This window comes from Urocitellus parryii, chromosome 2 (assembly GCF_045843805.1).
Source record: "Urocitellus parryii isolate mUroPar1 chromosome 2, mUroPar1.hap1, whole genome shotgun sequence".
Classification (NCBI taxonomy): domain Eukaryota; kingdom Metazoa; phylum Chordata; class Mammalia; order Rodentia; family Sciuridae; genus Urocitellus; species Urocitellus parryii.
Genome location: NC_135532.1, coordinates 36,256,672 through 36,276,882, shown reverse-complemented (window position 1 = coordinate 36,276,882; position 20,211 = coordinate 36,256,672). Strand labels below are relative to the sequence as shown.

At 36.8% G+C, this 20,211-nt stretch overlaps 1 protein-coding gene across 1 annotated transcript in view; it reads left to right on the top strand.

Moving 5' to 3' along the window:
* Wdfy2 (WD repeat and FYVE domain containing 2) overlaps window positions 1-20,211 on the top strand; it is a 152,043-nt gene that overhangs the window by 83,407 nt on the left and 48,425 nt on the right. The window contains exon 4 of the mRNA XM_026393698.2: window positions 16,665-16,719. Within this exon, the coding sequence (XP_026249483.2) occupies window positions 16,665-16,719 (55 nt within the window). The remainder of the gene's footprint in view (window positions 1-16,664; window positions 16,720-20,211) is intronic.

The window sequence follows — 20,211 nt, the reverse complement described above, 5'->3', positions numbered from 1 at the left end:
TCTGCAGGCTCCATGCCCCACTCATCTCCAGCTTCAACCTATTATAGATGGAGGAGTAAAAAAGCTCTTCTCAGTTATCAGTGATAACTTTTTTATAGCTACATACTCAAGTGGTGTAGGAAAAAAACTATCAGTATTGCTCATTGGAGCAAATCACGCAGTCGCAGATCACTGCTTACCACATTGACAGGGAGAACAGCACAGCTTTTCCATCAGCAGCAAGCACACAGGTCGAGCTAGCCTCCTGGATGGAGAGAAGTCAAAACCTAAGGGCAGTATCTTTAGCCCAGAACTTTTCTGATTTGGGAGTGGAAAGAAAGGAGCTGGAAAGGCACCACTCAGCATGTTGAGTGAAATGATAGTTGGATACTTGGTGTGATTGTCTCAATTTCTGAATTCCCTTCAGATTTCCCTGCTGGCCCCTCCTTCTCTGAAGAGCCTTGGATGTGATGCTCCCCTCCGTGGAGCCTGGCTGCTGTCTACTCTTTCTTGGTGATCTACCCTGGGGCCAAGGCTGGTCCTGAGATTTGAGTCAGAAGTATTATAATGTTCTGTTTTTCTGTAATAATTCTCTGATACCTCCAGTTCTCTGAACTGTGACTCATTCTGACCTCTTGAGCCTGAGACTCATATTCTACCTGCTTACTTGGTATTTCAGAGATGCCTCTGATCTAGGAGATTCTAATTAGAAAATTTTCTCTCAACATATGCCTTTATCCTGTGTTCCTTCAGTAAATGGCATCACTGAGTAGCTCCAATCAGAAATATGATCCACATTTTCCCTCAGCCTCAGAACTGTCTCCAGTCTGTGTCCCTTTTTGTCTCTGCCCACTAGACATTTTAAAATTTCCATCCCTTGCAGATTTGCTTGGACCATTGCCCTAAACTGGCCCTACTTTCTATTGTCGCTAGTTTTTTCCAGCTACTCTGCCATCAGATATCCAGAATTCTGGTGTAATTATGCTACTCCACTGTGGGTAGACTCTCAACAACTTTCGAGAGGACAAAGTCCAGAGCCCTTAATTCCTTCCCCCTTTGTCTGCCTCATCTATCACAGCTCTTACCAAATAACAGACTTACTGTTTGGTTGGCCCATCCTGGCCTGTGTATGTGAGTCTCGCTGAATGAATAGTGTTAGCTCTCACTGACCTGCTCCCTGGAACTTCTGCTTTTAAGAGTGACCCACAAGCCCCAATCCCATTCCTGTGAGAAGCCTGTCCTCTCTAGGGCAGGGTTATTTTTTCTTTTTTCTTTTCTTGTTCTGTCGTGCTGCTAGGCAAACTCTCTACCACTGAGCTGAGAGGAGGCTCTTACAAGGCTTCTCAGAGTAGTGGGTTCATATTTCTTCTTTAGTATTTATATGATAATTACTGATTTAGATACATATTTCACTTATATATTTGTATATTAAAAAAGACATCCCTGAGAGTGTTTGGTGAACAGGAGGAATTTGGTAAGTACCAGCCGGACGGAGCAACTTGAAGGTTCTAGGAAGCATGTGGTGTGCACTGGCATTTTCCATACCCAGTAGAGAGCCCCAGGAAGAGTGATGTTTTTTGAAAGAATAAATGAGTGACATTTGTTTCCATCCGTTAGTTCTTTCTTCCAGCTTCATTCTTGAAAATCTGGTCACCCTGCTCACACAGCCCTTGTTTCTGCCAACTCTGACGAGGAGGAACCTCTTTTCCCTCCTCACTTTATTAACTGGCTTTTACTCACAGTTCCTGAGAGAAACCATTATTAACATGCTTTGCCTTCCTATAGAAGGGGCAGGTGTCAGGTGGTTGACATGTGAGTTTTCCTTCTAGGGAAGTCTGCATCTGCTCTCCAGCTCTGCCGTCTTTCGGTTAGATGATCAAGGACAAGATGGCTGACTTTGCATAAGCCTCAGCTTATTGTGTCAACTGAGAATAATAGTGGGTGAGATTGTGGTGGGGATATGCCAGTGCCTTACCTGAAGGTCTTGGCTCCCAGTGAGTCCTTGATAAGTGGTAATTGCTATTTTTATGGCAGAAAGTTCAATCATTTCAGCAAAAGGTAAACTTTAATTTCCTTTTGGGTAAATGTAATTATTTTATATGAAATGGAAAAGAATTATTTTTTACACAGTTTATTTTATCTGAAATGGAAAAGAATTCTTTTTTACAGTTATTTGCCATCTTGAGTTTAAAGATGATTTTTAAAGAACTCAATATTTTTAAATTAGTTTACTTCTTGTGAGCACCCTTTTTTGTTAATAAGACTTGGTTTTACATGTAATATTGGCTTTCTTTTTTCATTCATTACTTGCTCTATGCATATTTATTTGTTTGAATAATGCTCAGGGCTGAAAATTTGTGAATTAAGTCCAGAAGAAGAAATAATTATATTTTTAACATGGAGACTGTGGTTAGAAACTGCTTGTAAAAAAGCAACATGTTATTGTTTTGTTGTTGTTGTTGTTGACCCAGGAGGTAAAACATTAGTTAGTCCTTAAATTTGAATCAAAAAATACTATACTGTTCTATCTTTTGGCCTTGATTAGGAAAAGTAATGGTGTAGCAATTGGCTCTCTTCCTTTTTTCTTGTATGACTTGAATGCCTGATAATTGCACATATTTTTATTCAGACCTACTGTGGGAAGCATTGAAATGCTAATTGAAAAATCTAGCTCCTATTCTAAACCTACTGTTGAGTAGCAAACTGTTAGGTTCTTCTCGGATGATTTATTTAATAAAAACACAAACTAATACTTGTACTTATTTAATACAGCCATCACTGAAAAAATATGCTTCATATTTGTGTATTGTATATTATTTTCATTTATTTCAAAAGCATATTAGTAGAGGGCTCTACTATATGTCAATTAATATGCTACTAAATAGCATTTTATTTAATTTCATTCTTTAAACAAATACATATATTGAGCATCTACTATGTCCTTAGACAATGGGAATAAAATACCTACCTTCAAAATCTCTCCTCTGTCTTTACGAAATGTAGTGTTATATATTTACTAAGGCAATGTATTTTTCACATTTGGGAAATCTTAAAAATAATAAGAAACATAATAATTTACATATGTTAGAGTGTCATAGAGGTGAGAGGTGCTATGGGGGAAAACAGAACAGAATAAGGGGGATTGGAGAAGTGAGGGTGAGGTAGATAAAATGGGTTGCAATTTTTAAAAGATAGTTTGGTGAGGTGTCATTCGAGCAAAAGACTTGAAAGTTAGAGGATATCTAGGGAAGGATGGTAAAGATAGGAACCATTTGGCAGCGCAAAAGCCCCAAAACAGGCCTTATAGTTCAGGTTGAGCATCTGTCTCTAAACCTCAAATCCAAGATCTAAAACTTTTTGATCACCAACATCACAAATAGAAAATTCCACAGCAGACCTTATTTATAAGTTGCAGTCAAAACACAAGACACACTAAAAATGTTTCATAAAATATCCTTTGGACTATGGGTATAAAGTGTATGTGAACCATAAATGAGCTTTGTGTTTAGACTTAAATCTCATCCCCAAGATAACTTATTATTTGTGTGCAAAGATTCCCAAATCCAAAAAAACTGAAATCTAAAATACTTCTGGTCCTAAGCATTCCAGATATGGGATACTTGACCAATTACCTCTCCATCATGCATTGTACATTAGGGAAAATGCTGGACGTATTAAAGATACCTATATGAGGAAAACAGAATCTCCATTCCTTTCAGTTTAAAATTTACAAAGAAAGATAAAATAATCTGATTATAGATAGATAGCTCTGATTAAATGCACATTATGATCAATAGCATAAAAGGTCTGCATCCTTACATCAGGATCTGATGAAATATATAGAAGCTGAATTGGAAGAAGGGGGCAAAGGTCACTTCCCAGCCATGCTCCTGTTCAGCCAGTATACATCAGTTGCTATTATCTGTGGCTGGTGGCTCTTCTGATTGGTCAGTGTCTGTGGCAGACCAGTTGGTCCTTCTTCCTGGTTCCAGACTATAATAACAGGGGTCATGATGGGGGCATTAGTGGTGTGTGGTGCTTAGGCTTATCTCTCAGGTGTGTTGTAATATATTGTTGTCTGGATTCTCTGATAAGTGTAGTGACCTCAGAATTTCACTGTAATATTTTCCTTTGCTCATGAAAATTCAATGAGACATTCTCTCAGGTTTCAATATCATTTTGAGGGTTTTTTGTTTCTTTTTTAAGGTTTGTGTGAATCAGAAGAGCAGTGGATAAAAAAATCAAAAGAGACCCAAGTTTTCAGCCTGGGCTGGGCAGAGGTAACCTTGGAATACATCCCTGAGTGTCCTTGAGCTGGATAATTTTAAGAAAATTGTCCTTAAGATTCTGAAATTTGCCAGAGTTAGTCTTGGAAGTGGCTGTATCCAAAGGAACACGTCTTTTCTCTTTTACCCTCTTCTATCGTCTTGAGAGAGATATTGTTGAAAAGCCAGCTGCATCTGTGTCAGGGAGTTTGGTGGGTGAGAGAACACAGAAACATTGAAGAGAAAAGACGTATAAACCTTGAAGCACCCAGGCAGAATAGAGGGGTAGCCGCCAGTTAGGCAGTTTATACGTGGAGAGACCTTGAAATTAATGGTTTGATGTTTTGCATGTAAAACTAAATTTGAGGGAGAATTTGTAGAAAATGCTGTTTGCCAGCTTTCCATCACTTGACAAAGTACCTGAAACAATCAACTTTAAAAGAAGAAAAGTTCCTTTGACTTACAGTTTTAGAGGTTTCAGTGCATGGTGGCCTTGTTGGTTTGGGCCTGTGGCAACACATATTTCATGGTATATCATGGTAGGAGCATGTGGCAAGCAGCCTGTTTACCTCATAGTGGCCTGGAAGCACAAAGAGACACAGGAAGAGGCTGGTCCCAATAGCCCCTTCAAGGACATGCCCCCAGTGACCTAATTTCCCTCTGCTAGGTCCCACTTCCTGGAGGTTTCACTAATAATGCCACCCTGGGGACTAAGCCTTTAACATGTGGGTCTTTGGGCAGGGGGCATTCAGAATTCAAACTATAGAAATTTGTAAATCTGACTTTGTTTCTTATAGGTGGAATTTTGAATCTGGAGAACCTAGTGGCTGCTGCTGTTGCCTACACCCCAGTTTTCTTGTCTTCTCTTGTTCCGGATGCTTCTGGTGATTGCAGCATATGTTAGTCTTCATAGAAGTGTGACTAGAGGCTTCTTACAAAATCAGGAACTGAGACTGAGGGTTTGCAGCTAAAGCTTTCTTTCCCCTCTCTTCTCGAAATACACATAGTCAGGAAAGATCAGGTCAATAGTCCTTTGACAGGAATGAAAAAATGCACCTATCCTCTCAGTTCTGGGTAAGAGAACGTCCCATTGTTTGGTGGCCAGTGAAGCCTCTTTTTATTATCATAAACAAACAAGAATAACTCCTTGAACTCTGCAGGCACACTGGCAGAATCTGAAATGAAGATTAAGTGAAACCTAAAGTCACGTTCATCCCTGAAACCAGTGGTTGGTTCTCAAACTGGTCCATCAAACGGAAGTCATTTCATCATAATTCCAAACTTTATTTGCCTTTTCCACTCCATTTGCTAACAGTCATACAGATTGAATTTAGAAGCAGAATGAGGACCCAACTGTCTTCTCTTAAGAAGACATTAATGAGATTTGCTAAAATGGAAAACAGTGCCACTCTCGTCACTAAATTTTTTGTTTTGCAGAGAATCATTATCTTTCGAAGATTATAATTTATATTAATACATAATAAAATCATTATTTTAGTGAATTAACATTTTAAATTTTTTCTCAATTTAGTTTTAATTTGGCATATGATAAATGTCAACCAATGCAATTCATGTAAATAAAAGCCTTTCAGAGTCCTAAAAGATTTTTAACAGTAAAGGGAACCTGGGACCAAAAAAAAATGGAAAGCCACTGATTTAAACAAAAATATAACTAAGGGTTACAAGTTCTAGGCTTTTGATTGTATGGAGACAGCCATAAGTAAGAGGCCTAAGAATTTTGAAGCTTCTTAACATCATTTTAGGGGATTTGAGGGTGTTTTTATAGATTTCTTTGGAGCAGTGTTAGGTTCACAGCAAAACTGAAAGGCACGTTCAGAGATTTCCTGCGTACTTCCTGCCCATCCCATGTGCAGAGCTACCCCTTTATCAACATCCCCCATCTTAGTGGCACCCTTCTTGCAGTTTATGAATGTCCACTGATTGCCCTTAGTTTACATTAGGGTTCAGCCTCAGTGTGCACTCTGTGGGTTGGACAGATGTAAAATGACACATATCTACCACTGTAGTGTCATACAGAGTAGTTTCACTGCCCTGAAAATCCTCTGCTTTGTGATGGCCACATGGAGCTCTAGTGATGAGAGAGCAGAAGCTGAGATGTCAGAAGAGACCAGGTGCCGAGAAGGATAGTAGATGATTTCACTGACAGAACAGCGAAGATCCCAAGCTTGCAAGAGACAGAGGCTGGCTACCACAGCTTCCTTGGTCCATATCTTTCCCCTTACTACTGCTGTCTCTTCCAGTAAATCCTCTCTTCTTTAGTGGCTTGAGTTCCTTGCAACAAAAAGCCTGTGTAAAACTAGAATAACCCAATAATGCATATTATTAGGACCAGCATAATCAGTGTATGATTATGACTTGAATTCGATTCTGAACTTCATGGTAAGAGAGGTGATAGGGAGACACTGCTAATTTTGAAGACATACACACACAAAAAAGAGGGCAGTTTTGAAGTTAGTAATACTTGCTTAATGCCACGTTTAAGTCAATCACCCTCTTATATATGGAGGGTCCTCAAAAATTAAAAATAGAGCCAGACGCGATGGCACATGCCTGTAATCCCAGTGGCTTAGGAGGCTGAGGCAGGAGGATTGCGAGTTCCAAGCCAGTCTCAGCAACTTAGCAAGGTCCCAGAACAACTCAGTGAGACCCTGTCTTGAAATAAAATATAAAATCCCTGGTACCCCCCCCCAAAAAAAATTTGCCATATGATCCACTAGTCCAACTTCTGGGTATATATCCAAGGGAATTGAAAGGATCTGGAACAGATATTTGTACACTCATATTCATTGCAGTATTATTCACAATAGTTAAGAGGCAAAGCAACGTAAGTATCCATCAACAGATTATTGGATTAAAAAAATGTCACACACACACACACACACACAATGGAATATTGTACAGTCTTAAAAAAGAAGGAAATTGTGTCACATGCTACAACATAGGCAAATCTTAAGACCGTTGTGCTAAGTAAAATAAGCCAGATGAAGGAAGGAAGGGAGAAAGGGAGGGAGGGAGGGAGGAAGGGAGGAAGGGAAGGAGGGAGGGAGGAAGAAAGGAAGGAAGGAAGGAAGGAAGGAAGGAAGGAAACTGTTTAATTCCACTTCTACAAGGTCTCAAGTAATCAAAATCATAGAAACAAAAAGTAAAGACTTATTGCTAAGAGCTAAGAGAAGGGAGGAGGAAGAATTAGTGTTTAATGTTTTGTTTTTTAAATACATACATACATGGGGCTGGGGTTGTAGCTCAGTGTTAGAGGACTTGCTAGTATGTGTGAGGTACTAGGTTTGATTCTCAGCACCACATATAAATAAAATATAATTAAGGCCCATCAACAACTAAAAAATATTTAAAAAAATACATTCATACATGCACACACACACACATACAGATCATTTACATTTATTTCAATTAATGGTTGAGATATTGGCAATATCTTGAACATTTATAAAGAAGATACAGAGGTGGATTTTATTTATAAATGTGAAGTGAGAAATTTGCCATTATCAGGCTTCCCAATCAGACTTTGTCTTTAGATCAACCTCTCTTTTATGGAAACAGATGCAGAAAGAGGACACCTTAGCCCCAATCTGATTGTCTCCACAATGCTTTTGGTATTATTCCATAATACTTCTGATTTGTGAAACCTTATATGTGTTTATCTGCTCCTTCAGTAATGACTTTGTGTAGGCTCAGGTATATAATTATTTCAGAGCTGAGTACTTTTATGCAACACTTTTGGTAGATAAACAGATTACGTTATTATTACCTTCCTTTATGGGGGTGGGGATGAAATATACTAGGAGTGAAACCCAGTGCCTTGCACATGCTAGGCAAGTGCTCTACCACCAAGATATACCCCCAGCCCTTTTTAAAATTTTGTTTTGAGACGGGGTCTGGCTAAGTTGCCCAGGCTGGCCTTTAACTTGTGATCCTCCTGCCTCATCTTCCCAAGAAGCTGGGATTACAGGCATGTGCCACTACACCCAGCTCTCTCTTCATTCTTTGTAACATTTGAAATGAGGTCTTGTTTAATTTTTTTTTTTGGATGATCTTGCTGGTTAGTTTGAGAGATTTTTTGGAGAAGAGAAGAATACCTGTATGGGGAATGTAACTATAGGTCAGTTTTCTTCATAAAAATTAAACTTATCAAACATTCAGTGTATGTCTCTGACATGTAACAAACATGACAAAGAATCAGCTGAAAATTTAATTTTAGACTCTATTTATATTTCTAAAGTAGTGCTGTGTTTCAGAAAATAAGATATCATTGGCAAGCTTTCGACTAAAGCAAGAAATTAATTTTTTAAAGGATTAGGAATTCTTGAGGATCTTTTTCATTGACTCAGTGTTAATAGGTGAGCAGTGCTGGGGACTGTGTGGTATTCCTTGACTGGTAAAGAGTGGAAAGTCAGGGTGATCATGGGAACAGCAAAGGACCCAAGCTCATTGCTTTCTAATTAAATTATTATTGAATATTTTAGTGTTATGTTTTGCAGGGGTTGAATATTAGAACTGATCAATAAAGGTTATTGGCCTTGCTGCCCTGACTTGTACATGAAATTGAGATCTCTGTGGGTGGTGCTGCTATAACAAATACGAGAGACAGGGTAATTTACAGACAATAGATTGATTTCTCATAATTCTGGGGGCTGGGAAGTTCAAGATCAAGGTGTCATCAGTTTTGGTGTCTGGTAAGGTTAGTCTGGTCTCTGCTTCTGAGATGGCACTTTGTAGGCTGCATCCTACAAAGGAGATCAACTATATCTTCTGAAAGGAATGGAGGGTGAATTTTCCCTTGTACCTCTTTGATTCGGGCTCCTAATATCGTTTAAGAGGACTCTGCCCTGTGACTTAATCCCCTCCTAAAGGCTTCATAAATACCATCACATTGTCAGGTAAGCGTCAGCACGCAAATTTTGGGAGGGACACACGTTCAGACTGCACCACACCTCAGACCAAGCTCGCTCGATGGGACCAGAGGCCACAACACAGCATTTCAACCCTAGTCTTCCTTGCTGTACCTTCTGCCTTTCACAGAAGGATCCAAGACACTACCGAGAACTTACACTACACAGGAGCCTAGGGATGACCAGAAAACATGCATTTGAGAAAAAACATATAGTACTTACTGCCTGTTAACTTGTGTAGACTGCAAAAGCTGAGTACCAGTTTGATTCAGCTAAGGTGACCTTTGTCACAGACAAAATCCCTGGCATCTACCTGACAGGTATATTTTTGTTAGAAACTAGTAGAAAATAATGACAGTTCTTATGAAACATTCCACCAGAAGGTTGTGATTGGCATGTGATATGTGTACTTAGATATGAGCCTGTTGTAATTTCTTTAATGACAGGGCATGCTAGCAACTTTTAAAAATATGTTGCCCAATTAAAATAATATTACCACCCGATTGATTGATTCTGCAAGGCTGAATTTTCATAGGAACTCAAAGAGACAAAAGAATTAAAAAAAAATCCACACATTGATAAATGTTCAAATACAGGTGGTACTTTTGGGCCAAGGTGAGAATAGTAATAGCACAGTTCCTGGAAGCTCACAACCTCGCTCCCTTTCTCCATTTTTATTCTTTACACTTCTCTAGCCCAAAGTGTTGGCTACTAATAATGTTGCAACTTAAATAACCTCACCATTTTTCTTCCTCTCTTCTCTTTCCTTAACTTGATCCCAAATAGCACAGTAGCCTTTTTCTTTTCCATCTAAATTTTAGGAATGGAATGATGCTCCATTTTGCTTGTAGAGTTACCAGTGTGTTAAGTGTTCTAGGTAGCCAGTGCCTTATCCAAGATCCATTACCTCTAACTGCCATGAATCAGGATATTAAGTGGTAGGTAGCCTCCCAGGAACTGTGCTATCACTATTTATCAGCTTGGCCCCAAAGTACCACCTATAAATATGTCTTTTTTTTTTTTACAAGTTGATCAAGTAATAGGAAAATGATCCCATTCACAAAAGATAATAACTTCTTAAGTCTAGAAACAATTTAAAAAAAAAGAAATATGTGCAACTTAGATGAAGAAAATTATAAAAGTTTGTTAATATACATTTAAAAATATCTTTAAATGTCAGTAATACCCAGTTTGTAGGATTAATGCAATTCCAATAAATGCTCTTAATATGATATTTCTTTTTTGTTATTTAAAAAGATTATTTTACTGATGACTTAATTACATTTTTATTGGTCTAATTACATTTTTAAGATGGGAAATTAAGAAATATATCATTTATGTTAATGCATATTTTTTATTCATAGTAGTCAAATCATTTTTCTTGTACCAAAAAAGATTAGCAATCAACAGAACAGAGTTAAATGACATCTAAACAGACTCAATTATGTGAAGAATCTAAGAAAAGGAAAAGAAGACATCTCAAGTGTGGATGTGAAAAAGACTATTAATAAATGGCATAAGGCCATAAGGCCGTTGGTTCACTCTTAAGAAGAAGATCAGTTTAATCCTCTCCTTATGTCTTATGCCAAAATGAATTCCAGAATCTTCAGAGTGGCTCTATATGTATAAAACAAGGCCTTAAACAAAGAAAAACCAAAACCAAGAAGTAAATAGAGTAGACACTTAACCTATGATAAGCAAAAAAAAAAAAAAAAAAAAAAAAAAACAGGAAAAAAAGGGGGGGAATGCCAAGGACTAATAAATATTGATGTGTTAAAAATTTTAAAGTTCTTTTTTATCTAAGTTGTGATTTTAGAATGTACATATTTACTAAAGTTGAATAAAATAGTCACTCTTATACACTGATGTAAGGGGACTTGAATAGGCACAATTTAGAAAAGATGTTAGTAATATTTATCCAGAGTTTTAGAAATGCTGCACCTTTACATTAGTAATTTAATGTCTGGAAAACCACCCTAAGAAACTAACAATATAAACACAAAATATTATTAATAAGTATATTGTTATTTAATAATAAATCATTGGTGTCTTAGAAATATAGCAAGGACTAATTAGATCAAAATCCTATATGTGGCCTTATTATGGGATATTATGTAGCTATTAATACTTCTGATTTCAAAGACTATTTAATCACATGGGAAATGCTCGTGTGATAATGTTAGGTTAAAAGGGAGAACTTCAAAGCAGCACAAGTGGGACTACCTTCCCACTGTACGTGTTGGTATAGATACCAGTGGTGTTATGGTCTAGATAGGAGGTGTCCCCCAAAAGCTCATGTGTGAGACAATGCAAGAATGGTTAGAGGGAAATGATCAGTTTCTAAGAGCCTTAACCTAATCAGTACATTAATTCCCTTGATAGGGATTAACTCGGTAACTGAAGGCAGGTAAGGTGTGCCTGGAGAAGGTGGGTCATTGGGGTATGCCTTTCGGGTGTATATTTTGTCCTTGGTGGGGGTAGTCTCTCTCTGCTTCATGGTGCCAGGTCCTGAGCTACTTTCCTCCACCACATCCTTCTGCCATAATGTTCTGCCTCACCTAGGGCCCAGAGCAATGGAGCCAGCTGTCTATGGGCTGAGACCTCTGAAATCGTGAGTCCTAAAAATTGTTCTTGTCAGGTCTTTTGGTCACAGCAGCAAAAAAGCTGACTTAAGGGGGAAAGATTAAAGAGCTGAATTCTCTCCAATTCTCTTTTATTTCAGAGAATTTTTAAAATAGGGACAGCTTCTTAAATTTATTGTACAAAAGATAATATTTATTTTGCTCTACTCTTCGTAGAATATGTACTTACTGTGTGCCAGATGCTGCTTTATATGCTTTATAAACATTACCTCAGTCTTCACAATAGAGGAAGAAAATGAAACAGAGATTTAGACAGCTTGTCTAAAATCATATTAATAGCATGTTTTAGCTGGGGTTTAAATCAGACAGTTTGTCTCTAATTGTCCAAACTCTTAACCCCTGTTCTGCTTTTCTTAACTTTAAACCAAAACCCAAAAAAGCACCAGAATGGAAAACTGCAGACCAATAATATTATGGACAAGTGTGTGTGAAAATTCTTTTAAAATATTAGCACATGAACTGCAGCAATACAGTAATAGAAAAGTTTACACCATGGCAAGTTGGGATACCTTCAGGAATTCAGGAATGAGTCAGTGTTAGGCAATTTATTAGAATAATTAATTCTATAAATTGAAGGATGTTTTAAAGTTTGTATAATAGATACAAAAACACATTTAATTAAATTCACCAGCTACTATTAATGAAAACTCTGGATAAAACTAGAGATGTGTACCTAAACTTGGCCAAGGTTGTTTTTCTGACATCAACAATCAATGCCATATTAAATATTATGATAACATACTAAAATATGTGTTATTCCAAAAGCTATTTTTAGTATATATGAAGTTGAAATGGGAAAAAAAATTTCTTTGAAACTAGTAAAGAAAGATTGTGTTTAACAATCTGAGTATATTCCTGATGGTAAGCACATTACAACTGAAACAGTTTTTTCCAAAATTAAAAATTCAAACATCTAGTACAATTTCAACTCAGAATGCTACAATTATTAATTGAAAATTTTTAGTACTGCAGAATATTTATTAAGTAATATCAAAACGCAGAATATCAGGAGAGAGAATATTGTCAATGTATGTATTATGCAAAGGATTACTATCCCTAATAATCAAAGACAGGAGACAAAAGGGGAAAGGAAATGCCTAGGCCACACCATATCCCCTGCTTCCGATTTTCTCGACTTGTTTCCTAGACCCTCTGGGTTCTTTGTTTCACCCTGAGCCCAAAGCCTAGAATATCTGGTTCCTCTGCCACTTTCTAGGTGCACAGAAATGTGCACTTTCAGAGCACAGCACTCCTAGGCTGAAGATCTGACTTCCCCAGTGGCTGCAAACGGACTAGGTAGTACAACTTTCTAGAAGGAGGGGGAAGCTAATGTCCCCTGAGCTATGATCAAAATTCAAAGTGGGAGGGCTGGCAGATAAATTTCTTCTCCATCCCTTCATCCCTTAGTGAATTCTTTCTAGACCTACCGTTTCAATTCTGTCTATCTAGAAACCTTCTGTGAGCTCAAGAACAGCCAACTTGGGAGTGATACACTGTTCATCTTTTTCTGCTTTGCTTTGCTGTTCCCTCACTTACACTGCTGATATTGCATCTCCAAACAAAGCATTAGACTTAAGCTTTGCCTGAGGGAACAAAATAAAACAAGATTTGAACAGAGATTTCATAGAACAAGAAATTAAAGTGGCAGATGAACATTACAAAAAAAGTCCCAGTTTATAAATGGAGTAATTAATACCCATTAAACCACAACGAGGTTCCTTTTGTGTGAATATGTGCATCAGTTTGGCAAAAATTGAAAAGATGAGTAACATCCAGTACTAGTGAGATGTGGGAAAATATGCTGTCTTACAAAATGGGCAGGGGTAAATGACTACAGCACTTCCTAGAGAATGATCCAGCATGTTTAATAAAACACTAAATGTACATAACCTTGAGCCAGCAATCTTTCCCACATCTGCATTAATTCATGTGGGTATATGTGCAGAAACCTTTCCATTAAAAAATGGTAGATGAGTGGAATGTCCATTTAAAGGAGCAAGGACTTGAATAAAGTATGGCATATCCATTCTGTGAAGTATTATAGAACCATCAGAAAGAATAAGTTAGAACCATGTGATTTCTAGAAAGGTAGCTATGACATATTTTAAGTGAAAACAGCAAGTTAAAGGTACCATCTATAATGTGATCCTAGTTTTATACAACAAAACAAAACCCTATCTACATGTGTATGTTCATAATATGTCTAATAAGTGTTTAAAAAATGGTGTGGAAAGATAACACCAGATTGTTAACACTGGTTCCCTCAAAAGGAGTGAGGTTGAAGGTAGAGACAGTTATTTACTTTTCCTTTGTATATCCTATATTGTCTGATATATTAAAATGAACATTAAAATTAATTGAGTGATAGATTGGTAAACAGTTGGATAGTAAGGAGGAAAAATAGAATAAAAGAAAGAAGAATAGAAATTATTTTTATCCAAAATAATTTAAAGTGTGTGAATCTTTGATCTAATTTTTCTTTGATTGGTCAATCCTAAGGAAGTAACTAGTTTATAGTCAGGCTTTTATATTATATCGTTTGAATGTTATTAGATACAATCTTTTTAAAACTCAAATTTAGCAATGTCTATCAAAATTTTAACGGTCATACTCTGATCCAAAATCATGTTACTTATAGAACTTTTATAGGACTACTATTCAATTTACATAAAAAACAAAATACATTTAAATGAGAAAAATAGGAAACAATATAAATATATTTCTCAGGGAAAGAACATTACAGTATTTTCTGTGCATTCATTAAAAAGAATGAAGTTTATGAATATGTAGTCTATTAGTAATACACATGATTTGTTAAAGGTAAAAAGTATGTCCAAGTAGTTTAACATTTTGTTTTATTATAGGTATCATTACAATAATACTTTTCATACTATCTTATCTAAACAAATGGTACCACAAGGGACCTTTAAATGATTATCCTTGTAAATTTTTTAGAAGAGCGTATGGTTTCTGTGGTCAAAAATAATAATGGAAAGTGACAAAATCTCCCAAATTTTATTCATGATTATGTATTTGTATTATCATAGCAAAAGCAAATGAACAAAAAATTGTGTTCACCAGTGTCATGAACTGGTAATATTTAATTTTGTATGTATATTTTTAAATTCTAATGTGCAAACCTGCATTGAGTTCTTTTATTTTGTATTTTGCCTTGTTCCAAGAGGAATTGAGGTATCTTTGCCCAGCCAGAGAACCATTTCAGTATATTTAAAATAACATGAACTATATGAACTCAGTAAACATTTGTCCAAATAGTAGTATCTTTGGATAGCAAATATACTGGGGGGGGGGACAGTTCTATATAGCACACTATATCTATCCTTTGTAGTGTGTGGGGTTTCACCCAAACATCTGTGTAGACAGTGATGCACATGTGGAAGTGAGTTTGTGTGTGTATATGTAGATATGTGGGCCCTCTGACATGTGGTGCTCAGTGCTGTAACCCGTTCCGTGGAATGAAAGGTTTGGTAATGAGCTGCTTCTTGGGCCTGTGCAACCTTCTCTACCCACAGTGTCAATCAGCTCCTTATGAGCATACTACTTTAGTTCTTTAAAACTTAGTCTGCTCTGCTCAGTTGTGAGTCTAAACTCTTCAGAAATGAGAAATGGATATGGTGCTACTCCTTGAAGGAATAATGATATGAATTTAAAAAGTGACAGGTTGAATAATGTTATTACTGAGAAAATCATTGTGAAGGAAATCCATTTGTAGACAGGCTTTGTAAGGGGGCTGGGATGGAAAAGTGGAGAAAGAAAGAAGCGTGGTTGCCTGGTATATTCTCTCACATCACCTCCTGCTTTATCTTTGTGACATTTATCACTGTAACAATAAAATATTTTTTTTCTAAAAAGTTACATAATCTGTATGAACTCAGTAAATACCAGATAGCAATAAAGGAGTTTATGTATCTGTCCTCCCACCTTTCTTTTTAAAAAATCATCAGAGAAAAATTCTGGATGCTTCCAAATGTTGTGAAAAGATTTATTGTTCTGTTTTTAAGCTCGGATGAAGGCATTGCTTTATTACACTTTGCAACTTTCCTTGTGTTTGACAACTTTCTTTTTCTTTTTAAGATTAAGTGAATATTTTGCATGTGGAAGAAGCTAAAGGAGTCAAAACAGGGCTGGACCTCCTGAATATTTGGTTGACTTCCACATGTGCATCACTGTCTACATAGATGCTTGGGTGAAACCCCACACAGTCACCTTTATGTGTCCCTACAAAGGGTGTATACAATGTGCTATATGGAACTGTTTATCCTCTCAGTATATTTGCTATCCAAACTAATCTCATTGGATTGGGAGGCTGACTAATATTGATCTGTTACTTACTATGCCAAGGTACTATGTCATGCACCCCAGAGTTACAAGGAATGAGTAAGATGCAGTTTCAAGAAGTTTATAGTAAGGGGAAATAAATTGCTAACATTAGAAATATCTACTTTATTTCTCTAGTAGAAAATTGCCATCTATTTGCTCACTGACCAGAGCCTTGCAACTTTTCAACTGTGGCACCATTGAGAGGAAAGGATTTTGAATCCAGTTTAATCTTTAAAATTGACCAACATCAAGACTCTGAACTTGATTCAGTTTTCTTCTCGTGTATGCACAAAAATAGTCAACTTAAGAGTTGTAAGATAAAAATTATGATGCTTGCATTGGATCATAATTATGGTTGCTTTTAGAAACAAAAATGCTGAGGCAATTGGCAAAATAATGTTAGGTATAATTCTGAGATGATATGGACTTTCTGCAATCTGATTTTGCCAAAACATAGTTATTCACTTAAAGAATTTCCTTTTGATTAATCTTTTTCTTTTCTTTTGCAGGAGTTTATTTTGTCAGAAGATTATAACAAGATGACTCCTGTGAAAAACTATCAAGGTAGGGAGTTAGTGTTTTATTGCCCAGACTTTAATATATTACTTGGTGATTTTCACTGCCACTAGAAAAGACTTTCTTGTCATGGTCAAAGGAACAAAGCAGAGCAACCTTGGAGGTAAATATCACAGTTTGTGAATTAAGTGCTGAGGCCCAACAAGTTTGGGTGACTTGCCTGTGATCCTATAGCATTGTGTCTCAGAGGAGACTTTGGACTTAGACTTTTGAGCAATGCTAAACGTTAAGATTATGGCACTCTTGGAGATGGACTATATTTTGCACTGTGAGGTGGGCATGAGCTTTTAGGGGTCAGGAGTGGAATGTTATTGTTTGTTCTAAAATGTCCCCCAAAGTTTCATGTATTGAAAGCTTGGTCCCCAGTGCAACAATGTCCAGAGCTGGAAATTTGGAGAAGTAATTGTATCATGAAGGATCTGACCTCATCAGTAGATTAATTCATTGATAGCTGAGTGGATTACTGGGAGGTTGTGGAAAATATAGGCAGGTGGGGCACGGTTGGCAGAAGTGGGTCCCTGGGGGCATGCCCTTAAGCCAGGGACTATATCTTGTCCCTGACTTCTCCCTTGTGAGCATGTGCTTGCTCTCTCTCTCTCTCTCTCTCTCTCTCTCTCTCTGGAATGCACACTTTCTTGCATGCACTCTCTCTCTCCCTTTCTCTCTTTCTTTCTCCCCCCTCCCTCCCCCCTCCCTCCACTCCTTCCTGACTGCCATGCTGAGCAACTTCCCTCCACTATACCTTTCCACCATGATGTTTCTGCCTTGGAGCTAGTGGAGATGGATTTAAGCCCCTGAAACCATGAACCAAAATAAACTTTTCTTCTTCCAAGTGATTTTTCTCAGGTGTTTGCCACAGTGATGAAAAGCCAGTGCAGCAAGAATAGCTCTGTTAATATCAAAGTGTATTTCAGGGCAAAGAATATTACCAGGGATAAAGGATATTGTTTCATAATGATAAAGGCCAGTCTGCCAATCCATCACAATGTCATAACAGTCTCAAGTATTTATGTATCCTATAATATCTTTATGTGAAGCAACACCTGATGAAACTTTAGGGAGAATTGAATACTTCCACAATTATAGTCTGAAATTTTTAATAGTCCTCTCAATAATTTGTTGAGTATATAAATATTTGGTATGACAGATAAGCAGAAAATCAAAGTATAGAAGACTTGAACAACAAAGCCAATGATCTTGGTCTAATCGACAATTGCAGAAATTCCATCCAACTAAAGCAGAATATGTGTTATTTTTAAATGTACACATAGCGTTTACCAAGACAGATAAATTTGATGTCATTAAAAAAGGTTCAATAAATTTTGGTGGATTTAAGTCATATATATATAAGGTATGTTCTTTGATCAGAGTGAAATTAAAGAAGGAGTCAATATCAGAAAGATCTCTGGAAAATTCCCAAATATGTAGACACTAAATAACATTGTTGATGGATCAATGAATAAAACAAAAGAGGAATTAGTATCTTGAACTGGATAAAAATGAAAGCAAACATACCAGAATTTATGTGATGCTCTTAAAGCAGAACTTACAGGTAAATTTACAGCATTAAGCACCTGTATTAGGAAAGAAGAAAGTTCTAAATCAATGACTTTGGTTTTCACCTTAAAAAAGGGAAAAAGAACAAAATAAAAAAAGGACAAAAGAAGAGTGAGAGAAACAATCTAAACACAAGAATGAAAAGATAATAACAGAAGTTCATAAATAGAAAACACAGAAAAGTTAATGAAACTGAAAGCTAATTTTTATAAGATTAATAAATGTGATAAATCTCTAACCACACTTATTAAATTATCTGGAATTTAATCTAGTACTGGAAATAATCTAAGTGACATTACTATAGAGACTGAGTATGTTTAAAGGAAAATAAGAAATGTTATTAATGGTTTTGTGCTGATAAATATGACAAATGAAATGAACGAGTCTTTGAAAGCACAAACTGCAAAAAGACATTCAAGAAGAAATAAATAATCCTAAAAGCTCTATGTCTATTAAAATTAAATAATTTATAATCAAAATATCCCTACAAAGAGAGCTTTTGCGCCAGATAGCTTCACTGGTGGATTTTTGAAACATTCCAGGAAGAAATAATATCATGTATACACAAACTCTTTTGAAAATTGAAGAAATTAAAGACTTTCCAACCTGTATCATTCAGCTATTTGTCATTGTCACCAAAATACCTGACAGGAACAAGTTTGAGGAGGAATGGTTAATTTGGGGCTTGTGGTTTCATAGGTTCCATTTGTGGTCGCCTGACTTCCATTGCTCTGGGCCTGAAGTGAGGCACAAACGTGGCAGAAGGATGTGGCCGAGGAAAGCTGCTCAGCCCATGGCAGCCAGGAAGCAGGGCTGTGACTAGATAAACCCTCTCAGGGCAACCCCCAGTGACCCACCTCCTCCAAAGTACTACTACCTACTATCTCCCAGGAGTCAATTCACCTGTCAATGGATTAATCCAATGAAGAGTCAGAGCTATAATCATTGCCTAAAAGCCCCACCTTTGAACTTTGCTGGGTCAGGGTCCATGCTTTCAAAACATAATCTTTTTTTAATATATTTTTTTTAGTTATAGGTGAACACAATGTCTTTATTTTACTTTATGTGGTGCTGAGGATCAAACTCAATGCCTCACGCATGCCTGGTGAGCGCTCTACCACTTAGCCACAACTCCTGCCCCAAAATGTTTGGTTTTTTTTGAGGTAGTGGGGATCTAAAACATAACACAACCCATCCTATGAAATTAGTATTTCCTAACACTAAAATTATACAGAAACAACACAAGAAAACTATAGGCCATCATTCCCCATGAAAATAGATGTAAAATATATTATCAAAATTTCAGCAAATTCATCATTATGATCAAGTGAGATTTATCCCAGGAATGTAGTGTCGGATTAATACTCAAAAATTATTAAGTGGTATATTCCCCAAATAAGTGAAAGCAGAGGTTCCAACAGATATTTGTATGCACTTGTTCACAGCAGCATTATTCAAAATAGCCATAACGTGGAAGCAACCTGAAAGTCCACTGAGAGATGAATCGATAACAAAATGTGGTATATTCATACAATGGAATTATTCAACCTTAAAAAGGAAGGAAATGCAGGCACATACTACAGTCTGGATGGACCTTAAAGACAGTATGCTCAATGACATAGCTAGTCTCAAAAGGCCAAGTAGTGAAGGATTCCACCTCTGTGAGGTACTTACTGCAGTCCCATTACTAGAGACAGAAAACAGAATGGTGGCTGCCAACAATTGCAGGAAAGGGGAAATTGGGAGTTAGTGTTTAACAAGTTCAGAATTTGTGTTTGGGAAGATGTGAAAGTTCTGGAGCTCCAAAAGTGGTGATTGTTATACAACAGTGTGACTGTAGTGAATACTACAGAACTATATACTTAAAAATGGTTAAAATGGTAAATTTATGTTATGTATATTTTACCACAATAAAAATATTTT